The 14,531-nt window shown below is 39.3% G+C and overlaps 1 protein-coding gene across 1 annotated transcript in view; it reads left to right on the forward strand.

Moving 5' to 3' along the window:
- The window catches only part of LOC133634268 (uncharacterized), a 148,565-nt gene that overhangs the window by 69,383 nt on the left and 64,651 nt on the right, over nucleotides 1-14,531 (forward strand). The window contains exon 4 of the mRNA XM_062027395.1: nucleotides 11,877-11,953. Coding sequence (XP_061883379.1) covers nucleotides 11,877-11,953 — 77 coding nt within the window. The remainder of the gene's footprint in view (nucleotides 1-11,876; nucleotides 11,954-14,531) is intronic.

Below are 14,531 nucleotides of genomic sequence, written 5' to 3' on the forward strand. Positions count from 1 at the left end.
CATAGCGTTCTACTCGTATGGATTCTTCATTCATCACTCCGAGCAACGTTTGTAAGTTTTACAATATAACTAAATTAATTCAGAATATTCAGTTTTCCCAAAATTCCGGGATTTCCGACATACCCATTCTCAATTCAAACTTACGACGTCAGCATTTTTCAACCGATTCATAACCATTCATAACATCTCGGACAATTGTGCTAATATCAATATTTTCAAAAAAAATTCCGGTTTTCCCGAAATTCCCGTAGTACTACAATTCCCTAAATTCTCAAAACTTTGCGCCATTTTTTTTTTTACCCGATTACTGACGGCGCGTCGTCACGTCATGACATTGCTGGTTTTACGAGCAGAGGAGCATGTTCAGCAGCGCACACACGCAGAGTACTTACAAGCAGACACGGTGTGTAGACAGAAAAGGGAGAATGGATCAAAAACTAACGATAAAGGTGAAGTTATAACACTGAAACGCCCTCAGGAAGAGGTGCTTTAAGACCTGGGTAGCTAGCTAGCGGCTAACATCCATCCGCAGTCGGCAGTGTTTTAGTTACTTCTAAATCACTAACCCTTGTCTCCATGGCAACAAAGTACAAGTATCATCCCTGCAGGACGAGGAATAGCTAAACATGCTTCACTACACACCGTACATTAAAGATACGATAGCTCACCGCTAACAGCAAGCCAGCACCCTGAATGTAAACAAATGCCATGGGTGGATCCACACCTGACATCCACTGTAATGATACCAATACCTAGTCGATACTACTATGATTACATCCATATTTTTTTTCCTTTTTTTAAAATTCATATTATGTTTATAAAGTCAATAAATACGTCCCTGGACACATGAGGACTTTGAATATGACCAATGTATGATCCTGTAACTACTTGGTATCGGATCTATACCTACATTTGTGGTATCATCCAAAACTAATGTAAAGTATCAAAGAAGAGAAGAATAAGTGATTATTACATTTTAACAGAAGTGTAGATAGAACATGTTGAAACGGAAAATAAGCAGATATTAACAGTAAATGAACAAGTGGATTAATAATAATTTTTTACAGCTTGTCTCTCATAGTGTTGACAAAATAATAGGTGTATAAATGACACAATATGTTACTGCATATGTCAGCAGACTAATTAGGAGCCTTTGTTTGTTTACTTACTACTAAAAGACACGTCTAGTATGTTCACTATTTTATTTAAGGACTAAATTGTTATTCGATTGCAATAAGAAACATATGTTTATTGTACTGAAATACTTGTTGTTAAAATAAAGCCAATAATGCCGTTTTTGTGTGGTCCCTCTTATTTATAAAAGTATTGAAATACATTTTAGTACCGGTATTGGTATTGGGACAACACTAGTATATTGTTACTAATTAGGCTAAAATGTGCCAAACATGGATAAGTGTGGAGAGTGTTTTGCCTTTTTTCGATCATCCCTTGTAATAGATTTAAATCGGTTTAATTTAGATTTTTTATGATAATAGTTTTTTTTTTTATAATATCCATTAAGTTCAATGAGCAGGGTGTGTTATGTGTGACCATGTTTGTTGAATTTTTGCACCGTTTGATATTTTGTTTTCTGCACCATGACTAGGGGAGGTTGTTTGTATTGGGTTCACATGGCTGTACAATTAATGCGAACTGACTTGAGTTGCCGTCGATGGCCACCAGATGGCGACAAAACAGCAGCTATCAGACCGCTGGCTATTTGTACCTGATATAAAATCACCGCCCCCGGCCAAATCGCTTATTGGACTCGTGCCGTCTCGTCGGACAAATTAAAGACCTCGGCCGTAGTTTGGACACCCCTGGTCTAGTATATAGTTTTAGAGCAATCAGGAAACGCCACGAGGACGAGCTGGTTAAATATCGAGCCCTGGAAATGCGGGGAAAATGCAACACTGGTGAAAAAAACTAGCACTTCCAATGTCACCCTGGAAAATATTTGTATTTTAATAATTTTCTGTAGAAAATATCCATCTGATATCCAAGCGACTAAGGTTTTAACAGCGCCTCTGAATGGGGTCCTTAAAGGCCTACTGAAAGCCACTACTAGCGACCACGCAGTCTGATAGTTTATATATCAATGATGAAATCTTAACTTTGCAAAACATGCCAATACGGCCGGGTTAACTCATAAAGTGCAATTTTAAATTTCCCGGGAAATATCCGGCTGAAAACGTCTCGGTATGATGACGTTTGCACGTGACGTCACGGATTGTAGCGGACATTTTGGAACAGCACGGTGGCCAGCTGAAGTCGTCTGTTTTCATCGCAAAATTCCACAGTATTCTGGACATCTGTGTTGGTGAATCTTTTGCAATTTGTTTAATGAACAATGGAGATAGCAAAGAAGAAAACTGTAGGTGGGATCGGTGTATTAGCGGCTGGCTGCAGCAACACAACCAGGAGGACTTTGAGTTGGATAGCAGACGCGCTATCCGACGCTAGCCGCCGGCCGCACCCATTATTGTGGTGAAGTCCACCGTCGCGCCGTCGATTGCTGGAACGCAGGTGAGCACGGGTGGTGATGAGCAGATGAGGGCTGGTGTAGGTGGAGAGCTAATGTTTTTAGCATAGCTCTGTCGAGGTCCCGTAGCTAAGTTAGCTTCAATGGCGTCGTTAGCAACAGCATTGCTAGGCTTCGCCAGGCTGGACAGCATTAACCATGTGGTTACAGGTCCAGGGTTTGGTTTGGTGTCTCCTGATAGTAGAAGTAATAGTAGTATTGTTGATCTTCTGTCTATCCTTCCAGTCAGGTGCATGTTTCTTCTGTTTCTATCTGCAGTTAAGCACGATGCTATCACGTTAGCTCGGTAGCTAAAGTGTCTCGCCGATGTATTGTCATGGAGATAAAAGTCACTTGTGAATGTCCATTTCGCGTTCTCGACTCTCATTTTCAAGAGGATATAGTATCCGAGGTGGTTTAAAATACAAATCCGTGATCCACAATAGAAAAAGGTGAAAGCGTGGAATCCAATGAGCCCTCGTACCTAAGTTACGGTCAGAGCGAAAAAAGATACATCCTGGCGTCCTGCACTGCACTCTAATCCTTCACTCTCACTTTCCTCATCCACAAATCTTTCATCCTCGCTCAAATTAATGGGGTAATCGTCTCTTTCTCGGTCCGAATCGCTCTCGCTGCTGGTGGCCATGATTGTAAACAATGTGCAGGTGTGAGGCGCTCCACAACCTGTGACGTCACGCTACTTCCGGTACAGGCCAGGCTTTTCTATCATCGACCAAAAGTTGCGAACTTTATCGTCGATGTTCTCTACTAAATCCTTTCAGCAAAAATATGGCAATATCGCGAAATGATCAAGTATGACACAGAATGGACCTGCTATCCCCGTTTAAATAAGAACATTTAATTTCAGTAGGCCTTCAACTTTTATGTCGTTTCAATTGACTTTTTCTGCAAGTCCTGCTGATCCATTAGGAAGTTCAATGTAAGACAAAGCATTTTACCAAGGCCTGCCCCAAGAGCTTAAACCGTCCACTAATTTGAGCAAAGCTAACCCTGACCATTTTTTTCTTTACAGCCCTTGTACTTACTAATTGGGACGGTACCACTGTGCAGAGGCCCTGTCATGCCCCACTTCCTAAAATCAGGGGGCTCTATTTCACTTTCTAATATTGGAAGTTCATCTATGGCCCCTGTGTGAGCCACAGTTCGGGGGCATTGGATTTCTAGCGAGCGAGTTCCCAGGTTGAGCTCATTAGGTATGAACTCGCTTGCTCCCGCCGTCTTATCTCATCACTATCAGTCCACCGACATCGACACAGAAGCCACTAAAGCAAATGTCCCCTCTTCTTTCACACTCATTTGCACCCTTCTTGGTGATTCCACCAGCGTCGATAATACAGCGTCCCTTACAGACTGAACGGACTGAACCGCAGAAAGAAAGAATGACAGTAACATCAATACATGTCGCCATAGACACGTACTCCGTATCCATGGAAAACGCGTTTGAAGAAACGTTCGATTATTCATTTTTTTTCTTGGTATGGAAGTGTCCGTGTACCACTCCGTACAGCGGCGTTTTAAAAAGTCATAAATTGTACTTTTTGAAACCGATACCGATAATTTCCGATATCGCATTTTAAAGCATTTATCGGCCGATAATATCGGCAGTCCAGTGTTTCCCACACATTCATTTATTTGTGGCGGCCCGCCACGAAATAATTACTTTCACCACAAATAAAAAAATAAAAAATATATTTTTATTTTTTTATTATTATTATTATTTTTTTTGTCCTGTCCAGCTTCTCAGGAAAATCATATAGTTGATGTAGATGCCCATATAGGCTGTTCAGATTTACTTTACAAAAGAGAAGTGTAGGATACTTCTCTTGTTCTCTTATTTGTATTTGACCACTACTGTTTTCTGTTTATTTGTTACTGACTGCCTCTGTTTCACTTTATGTTGCTGGTAAATAATATGGTTGTAGTAGTAGGCTAAAGTTAAATGATTTAGTATGCACTAATTAAAGGGGCAGAGCTTTAAGAGACATTTTAGCTTTTATATTTTATAAGATATATTTTTTGTAAGAACCACAATTAATAAATATATTTCAGTGAATAACTTATTGTTCAAATCTGTATATAAATATGTACATAAAGTGTTGTAATTATATTGTAAAATGGATGGATGGATGGATGGATGGACGTTTAAAACAAAACTGTTATTATTAATTAGTAAGTATACATTTTTTGAGCCTTTTTAGAGAAAATCATATCATTGTAGTAAATTATGCAAATTACTCGATGATGTCATGGTGACCACGCCCATAACCACGCCCCCACCGCCACAGGTATCTTGGCAGTTTATGGGAAACACTGCAGTCCGATAATATCGTACATCTCTAGACAAAACAGAATATACTTCCGGTTCAAGGCACGAAACAGGAAGGAAATACATTTTCGACCCGCGGCGCGAGCAAACCGATCTAAAAGGTGGCACCAATAACGCACTTTTTCACTGTCTGTGTCGGTTTGTTGAACACAAAATATTATGGCTCTTAGCGAAGAAAAAAATCATAAGTTAGCCGTACAATTTTATAAGCCGCAGGAATCAAAGCGTGGGAAGAAAGTAGCGGCTTATAGTTTGAAAAATACGGTCTTCATTTTCCATAGTTCATGAAAAATATCATTAATTGTCAATATCCACCGATATAAAAGACTGATATCGCGATACAGTTTTCAGCCATATCAGCCAGCCATAGCGGAGCTATGAGGACAATTCAAAGGGGGAATCGATTCAAAGTTATACTTGCACTAAACGAATGGGCATCAAAACCTTCCATCCAAGTAGTTTGGGACCTTGAGTGAAAGGGAATAAAAGTGGGTTATATAAAATCAAAGTAAACAAGAGAAACACCAGACAACTGGCTTGCTGGGTAGAAATTGACTCGATGGACAAAACAGCCTGGGGTGGAAAAGCAGAAAATGGCCTGATAGACACAACAATGATGCACCAGCTGGGGAATCGCCAGCAAAAGAGCCAGGGACAAATGACAATTATCTGATGATTGCCAAGTGCTGCGTGCGTCGGACTGGGGAGTCAGTTTCTTATAACCTGACAGTCTTCAAACTTTAGAAACGTGGACGATTCTAAGATCATGAAATATGTCCAAATATGGATTACTTGAGTACAAAACCCACAACCAGTGAAGTTGGCACGTTGTGTAATTCATAAAAATGCGCCACAAATTTTCAATGGGAGACAGGTCTGGACTACAGGCAGGCCAGTCTAGTACCCGCACTCTTTTACTACGAAGCCACGCTGTTGTAACACGTGGCTTGGCATTGTCTTGCTGAAATAAGCAGGGGCGTCCATGGTAACGTTGCTTGGATGGCCACATATGTTGCTCCAAAACCTTTATGTACATTTCAGTATTAATGGTGCCTTCACAGATGTGTAAGTTACCCATGTATTGGGCACTAATACACCCCCATACCATCACACATGCTGGCTTTTGAATAATCCGGATGGTTCTTTTCCTCTTTGGTCCGGAGGACACGACGTCCACAGTTTCCAAAAACAATTTGAAATGTGGACTCGTCAGACCACAGAACACTTTTCCACTTTGCATCAGTCCATTTTAGATGAGTTCGGGCCCCGCGTTTCTGGGTGTTGTTGATAAATGGCTTTGGCTTTGCATAGTGGAGTTTTAACTTGCACTTACAGATGTAGCGATGATTTTGTATTGGTTCAGTTTCACAAATTCCTCAGTAAATTCACCAAAACGTCAATGTGGAGTTATTGAGTCTGTTTAGCTCATACTTGCCAACCTTGAGACCTCCGATACCGGGAGGTGGGGGGTGGGGGTGGGGCGGGGTGCGTGGTTGGGGGCGTGGTTAAGAGGGGAATAAATTTAAGCTAGAATTTACCAACTCAAGTATTTCATATATATATATATATATATATATATATATATATATATATATGTATGTGTATATATATATATATATATATATATATATATATATATATATATATATATATATATATATATATATATATATATATATATATATATATATATATATATATATATATGTATGAAATACTTGACTTTCAGTGAATTCTAGCTATATATATATATATATATATATATATATATATATATATATATATATATATATATATATATATATATATATACATATATATACATATATATATTTTATTATACATATAAATAAAATAAATACTTGAATTTCAGTGTTCTGGAGGATATCCAGTAGATGGCAGTATTGTCCTGTTTAATAGTGTCACAACATTGCTGTTTACGGCAGACGAACTGCTTTACGGTAGACTAAACGTGACTGCTGTTGTTGTGTGTTGTTACCGCGCTGGGAGGACGTTAATGAAACTGCCTAACAATAAACCCACATAAGAAACCAAGAACTCGCCCTTGATCATTCTACAGTTATGACGTCATTGGGCAGGCAAGCTGTTTATATTGTGGGAAAGCGGACGTGAGAACAGGCTGTCCCCACTCAGGTCCGTATTGAGCTGGAGGGGGCGTGGCCTCCAGCTCCGGCTGAATACCGGGAGTTTGTCGGGAGAAAATTTCTGCCGGGAGGCTATCGGGAGAGGCGCTGAATACCGGGAGTCTCCCGCTAAAAACGGGAGGGTTGGCAAGTATGGTTTAGCTGATTGAAGAGCTAGCTTGCGCATTTAGTGGGTCCATGCTGGCGACTTCTGTTTTGTTTGATCAGCCGTTTTACCGCCGTGTTACAGACACCGTTCGACAACTTAAGTGCTATTTTATAAACAAACATTTATAAAATATTTCTGTGTGAATAACGCATTTCACAACTCATATCTGCGGCTTATATATGGAAACATTTAATTTTAATTGTATTTTTATTTAGTGGGTGTGGCTTATATTCTCAATAGTCTGGTAAATAGGATTGAGAACCTGATAGTATTTGTTTATTTATGTTTGTATTTGTACAAAACACTCGATGCGATCTGTACTCTAGCTAGCACCAGGAACTCGTTAAAAATAAATGTTTGCACACCCCCAGAGTTGAAATCCTAATGAGAGTCTAATATGCATATATTTATTATGGGCCTGCTGCAATGCAAGCAAGCCCATATTATTATTCCTCATACTTCAACTTGAATTAATATAGTTCCGCACGTTTTTCCTACGCTTAATACGAGACGAACCGGCCAACGGACCCCCACATATGTTATACCGTCGGAAAGGTCTCACTCGCACCTATAGCCGCACTTTAAGTTGGCAACATTTCGTGTTACCATGGTGATGCTATTCACGAATAAAAAATAAATGGGCCAATTAAATGGGTACATCCCCTTTTAATGAACGATTGCTCTGAGACAAACGCTACAAAGACAAGGTTACCTCCTCTTGTAGCTCAGCCATACTTTCATGTAGCTCGGTGCCTAACGTCTCATTTTGTTCACACACTTGTCTACTTTTGACACACGCTAACTGATAGCATGCTAACGTTAGCTTGCTGGCATGCTAACATAAGCATGATATTTTGGGGGCTAAATTTGCTTCCATTCACCCCGGAGTCAAATAACTTGGTACGTGACACTTGTTAACTGTTTGCATGCAAACTTTAGCATGCTAGCGAGCGAATATTAGCGTGCTAACTTTTTTTTTTGCTGTTTTCTCACTTTTGCAGCACCATACACCTTACAGCCGTGTCACTTGATATGTGAGACATGCTAACTGTTAGCATGCCATCGTTAGCACACATGCTAAGTGTTACCTTTTAATGTAAGTGTGCTAATGTTTTAGGCTAGCTCTATGCCTTATTTTGTGCAGCTACACCTAAAACTCACGGATTCAGACTAGGGATGTCCCGATCCAGGTTTTTGCACTTCCGATCCGATACCGATATTGTTTTTGCACTTCCGATCCGATACCGATACTGACCGATACCGATACTGGCCTATCCGAGCATGTATTAAAGTTTAAAGTTATTTAGCCTACTTAGTTGTCAGAATCATGTTGAAAAGGGTTTTAGTACTCTTGATAACAACTAGTCAGCTGAATTAGGGGAGTTTGAATAATACACAATGGTTGGTAACAAGAAACTGACCTGTTTATTCAAGGATAAACACAAAATAGACAAAATTATACATGACAAACAGAAATGGCATCATTGAACTAGGGCTGGGCGATATGGCCTTTTTTTACTATTGCGATATTTTAAGGCCATATTGCGATACACGATATATATCTCGATATTTTGCCTTAGCCTTGAATGAACACTTGATGCATATAATCACAGCAGTATGATGATTCTATGTGTTTTGATTGATTGATTGAGACTTTTATTAGTAGGTTGCACAGTGAAGTACATATTCCGTACACTTGATCACTAAATGGTAACACCCGAATACGTTTTTCAACTTGTTTAAGTCGGGGTCCACTTAAATTGATTCATGATACAGATATATACTATCAGATATACACTATTATCATAATACAGTCATCACACAAGATAATCACATTGAATTATTTACATTATTTATAATCCGGGGTGTGGCAGGGGGCGCCGGAGGTAAGTGTCAAAAAGACAGCCAAAAGAGTTTGATATGAGAATAAATCTGAAGTTAAAATATAGGGTAGAAATGCACCCATTTGCAAGAATTGTAGTCTTGATTTTCAAAATTTTCTTTCAAGGCTTGCATGTCTACATTGAAACATTCGTCTTCATACTGCATTAATATATGCTACTTTTAAACTAAAAAAATCACAAATTTTTTCATACGGTGTTGATGTGGAAATTTTTGCCTCGCCATTTTGATGGTGTGGGCGTGTGGCACCGAATGGAGATAAGCGTCTCGACAGACGTTACAATATTTGAACAGTGAGGACGAAAACTGTTTTCCCTGTCGTGTCCGTGTGTCGAAAATTGTTACGCGCTTATTTTTTTATTTGATTTTGTGCGTGGCATATAATTGCTATGCGCAGAGGGCGCTTGAGCAGTGCGCAATTGCACAGGCGCGCACCTTAGAGGGAACGTTGCTCGCACGGCTGCGCTAGCATCACAGCTAACGTTTGCCATGCTGCTACCTCTCTGCTCGGGGAGGGCGTATACGTGTGTGACGTATGACGTGACGTGTGTAAGGTGCGCTTGCTGTCTGTGAGAGGGAGAGAAGAGCCTGTCGTGTAATGCCGGCAGCGAAAAGCAATCCACAGACCTGTGGATGTGTTGAAGGTGTGCTGGAAAATGCGGAACGGAAATTAGGGAGCAGCAGAAAAGTGGAATGTATTATTTAAATCGATGCGTTGGAAAACACGGAGCTGAGTTTTTTTTTAAGACTGGATCTGAATCGGCATTTTCCCATGACTTGCCGATACGCATTTTTTGGCAAATATCGGACATCCCTAATTCAGACACTCGGCACCATCTTAAAAGTACGGCGGGGTCCGGGGCACAGATAGCAGGCCCATCCACTTTTCTAGTTTTGTAGTTTTCTAGTTTACACTCTCATAACCAGTACACTAGAAGGGTAATGTATTCATACTTGGTCATACTTCCTGGTTGAGCCTGCTGAATAATTTGAGCAGTGCTGCCATCTAGCTGCAGGCTTGTGTATCCTCGCCCAGTCGGCTGTTAGAAAAATGCAGTCGGCTGTTAGAAAAATAATAACGGTGAAACGTTAGTCCATTTTCACACATAGTGCCAATAAAAACAAGGTATCAATTTGTATAAAAACCAAAGCAGAGTCAAAATAGCAGCAATAAAAACAAAACAAAGCTATCTAGCGTCCTCAGAGAGACAATTGTATGTTGTGGTGATTTGTTTCCGAAAGTTGCACAAAGTAAAGCTGGCGGACTTTGGCGAAAACAATTCTTAAATCTACTTTGCACCCAACGTCATCTCTGTTAGTGAGCCGGCCAACAAGCTGAACTATCTCACTGAGGACAAGTCACAGAACGCGTCCTCCAGATGTCCCACATGCCTCCGAGGCTTTAAACCAGAACTGGGCAAATATTTTGGCCACATTTAGAGAAAAAAAATGATATATACACATTTAGCTGTAAAAACCTGCTGTACAGTATGTGCGTTTGGGTCCTGTTTTATTCAGGAACACTAATTGTCAGGTTCAAACATTGATGACATTTATTAAACAAGACAAGAGGCAAAGAATTAAACAGAGACAGAATTCCATTTGGACTCCATTGAGGAGAAACGTGTCGAACAGTAACCTCTTACAGTGTCCCCCACGCTCTGGCGGAAGATTGTACTCCATCCATCCATCCATTTTCTACCGCTTGTCCCTTTTTTGGATCGCGGGGGGTGCTGGAGCCTATCTCAGCTGCATTCGGTCCTCCTTCTTTGTTTGACTTTCTCCGACCACAGCTGCTTCCAGAGGGAAGTGGGTCGTAAACAGCGTTGCCTTTGGTTACAGAACAGTTCAAAAGAAAAGGTCGTAGACACTTCACAGAAAAGGCCGTAAACGAGTTCAAAAAGAGGTTCGTAAAACAGTTCGAAAAGGAAGTCGCCTGGAGGGGATTCTGGTCCTGCTTCCTCTTCGCTTTTTTGGTCCTTAGGTCAGACAATATCTTTCTGTTTGATTACAATACATGAAAGAAACAGGAACACCTTCATCTTGCTTCCCCCCCTACACAGTGGAGTTTTACGAGCCTTACTCTTGGTAGGTTCCAAAGACAGCTTTTGCTTCTCTCCGGGCACTCAAATGTAACACAAAGTTTTTGTGATAACTTATTCTAACACTAATACCAAAAGTCACAATGTCCGATAGAATACTGAAAAAGTTATGACAGACCACCTCAAAAAAAAAAGGAATGGAATTTTACAGTTTTTTACTGAATGGGACACCCAAAATGTACCTGCAAATAAAGAAAGTGGGATTTACAATAGTAACTATAAAACTGGCACACTGACAAAGCGTAACCTATTCCTACTATAACAATCTACAAGGTTAATATATTAAGCTTCTCTTTCTTCCCCTCCATTTATCTGCTTTCTTTTGTATTTCAAGTTATCATTACGTATATGTATTGTTGCATTTGAACAATTGTATTGTTGATAAAAGAGGTAATTGTTATTTTTGAATATCAATAGTGATATTTCTATTGGTATTTGTATTGATTCATTTTTAGTGTAATAATGCTCATTGTCATTTCTGTATTATTATTTATTTCACTAACTGCTTCTTTGCTATCATTTTTACCATCATATTTGTACATATCCTACTTGCTGATGTTGTTTTGTTTTTGTTATCATTATTGTTGTGTTTACTGTTGTTGTTGTCTCTCTGTCTGATCCCCCTCTTGTCCCCACAATTTCCCCCTCTGTCTTCCTTTTTGTCTCTTTCTATCCCCTCCTGCTCCCGCAGCTAGTGGGTCCATGCCGATGACTTCTGTTTTGTTTGATCAGCCGTTTTACTGCCAACAACGTTTGACAACAGTTAAGGTATGTAAATAAACATAAATGATAAATAACTCATTCCACAACGTATACAGTATATCTGCGGCTTATAGTCCGGTGCGGCTAATATATGGAAACATTTTTACCCCCTAAAATTTAGTGGGTGTGGCTTATCGTCTCTATAGTCTGTTAAATGTCTGTTTGGGCATCCCTGGTCTATACAGTACTGCCATCTAATGTGATAATAAAACGAGATATAACAACTGGACAGCACAGTTATCATGACCAGCTCATTTTAAAAAAAATATTATTTTATTAATAAACAACTATTATTTAGTAACATACACAAAAGTACGGAAAATTGGCACAAACTTTGAGTCGCGGCATCGATTCCCAGATACCGGAAATTGGTACTGTATCGGTCCCAATGTGAACATGATCTTTGCACACGTACATAAACGTAAACGGTCGTAGAAATGATCCGGATCAGCCTCAAAATGCACTTGAAGGAAGGAAGGTTGATAAAAGTAAGAGTGTCTGTGTCAGTATTATTAACTTACAAATGCATTCTTTTTGTGTTGTTTCAGTTTCACAAGTTTCTCAGTAAATTCACCAAAACATCACCGTGAAGTTATTAAGTCTGTTTAGCTGATTGGAGAGCTAGCTTCCGCAGCTAGTGGCTCCATGCCGACGACTTCTGTTTTGTTTGATCAGCCGTTTTACTGCCGACACCGTTTGACAACAGTTAAGGTATATAAATAACCATAAATGATAAATAACTCGTTTCACAACGTATACAGTATATCTGCGGCTTATAGTCCGGTGCGGCTAATATATGGAATTGTTTTTTATAAAAAATTATTTAGTGGGTGTGGCTTATCGTCTCTATAGTCTGTTAAATGTCTGTTTGGGCATCCCTGGTCTATACAGTACTGCCATCTAATGTGATAATAAAACGAGATATAACAACTGGACAGCACAGTTATCATGACCAGCTCATTTTAAAAATATATTATTTTATTATCAAACAACTAACATTTAATAGCGCACACTAAAGTACGGAAAATTGGTACAAACTTTGAGTCGCGGCATAGATTCCCAGATACCCAGATAGATTGGTACAGTATCGGTCTCAATGTAAACACTCTTGTCCGTGTTCATGATCTTTGCACACGTACATAAATGTAAACGGTTGTAGAAATGATCCGGATCAGCCTAAAAAAACCTCATAAAAGTACGAGTGTCTGTGTTAGTATTATTAACTTACAATGGCATTCTTTTTGTTTTGTTTCAGTTTCACAAATTCCTCAGTAAATTCACCAAAACGTCACCGCAGTTAGTTGGTCCACGCCGATGACTTATGTTTTGTTTGATCAGCCGTTTTACTGCCTTGTTACAGACACAGTTTGACAACAATTAAGGTATGTAAATAAACATTTATAAAATATTTCTGTGTAAATAACTCATTTCACAACGTATACAGTACATCTGCGGCTTATAGTCCGGTGCGGCTAATATATGGGGAAAAAATCTACAATTTAGTGGGTGTGGCTTATCGTCTCTATAGTCTGTTAAATATCTGTTTGGGCATCCCTGGTCTATACAGTACTGCCATCTTATGTCTTGCAAATGTGATAATAAAACAAGATATAACAACTGGACAGCACAGTTATCATGACCAGCTCATTTAAAAAATAAAAAACATAAAATTATTAACGCCCACAAAAGTACGGAAAATTGGTGCAAACGTTGAATCGCAGCATTGCTTTCCAGATACCGGGAATTGGTACTGTATCAGTCCCAATGTGAACACTCTTGTCGGTGATCATGATCTTTGCACACGTACGTAAACAGTCGTAGAAATGATCCGGATCAGCCTAAAAAAACTCATAAAATTACGAGTGTCTGTGTTAGTATTATTAACTTACAATGGCATTCTTTTTGTTTTGTTTCAATTTCACAAATTTCTCAGTAAATTCACCAAAACGTCACCGTGGAGTTATTGAGTCTGTTTAGCTGATTGGAGAGCTAGCTTCCGCAGTTAGTGGGTCCATGACGACGACTTCTGTTTTGTTTGATCAGCCGTTTTACTGCCGACACTGTTTGACAACAATTAAGGTATGTCAATAAACATAAATGATAAATAACTCATTTCACAACGTATACAGTATATCTGCGGCTAAAATATGAAAAAAAAATGCTTTCCTAAAATTTAGTGGGTGTGGCTTATTGTCTCTATAGTCTGTTAAATGTCTGTTTGGGCATCCCTGGTCTATACAGTACTGCCATCTAATGTGATAATAAAACGAGATATAACAACTGGACAGCACAGTTATCATGACCAGCTCATTTAAAAATATATATATATTTTATTATTAAACAATTAACATTCAGTAACACACACAAAAGTACGGAAAATTGGCACAAACTTTGAGTCGCGGCATCGATTCCCAGATACCAGGAATTGGTACTGTATCGGTCCCAATGAGAACATGATCTTTGCACACGTACATAAACGTAAACGGTCGAAGAAATTATCCGGATCAGCCTCAAAATGCACTTGAAGGAAGGAAGGTTGATGAAAGTACGAGTGTCTGTGTTAGTATTATTAACTTACAAATGC

Source organism: Entelurus aequoreus, linkage group LG18 (assembly GCF_033978785.1).
Source record: "Entelurus aequoreus isolate RoL-2023_Sb linkage group LG18, RoL_Eaeq_v1.1, whole genome shotgun sequence".
Taxonomy (NCBI): Eukaryota; Metazoa; Chordata; class Actinopteri; order Syngnathiformes; family Syngnathidae; genus Entelurus; species Entelurus aequoreus.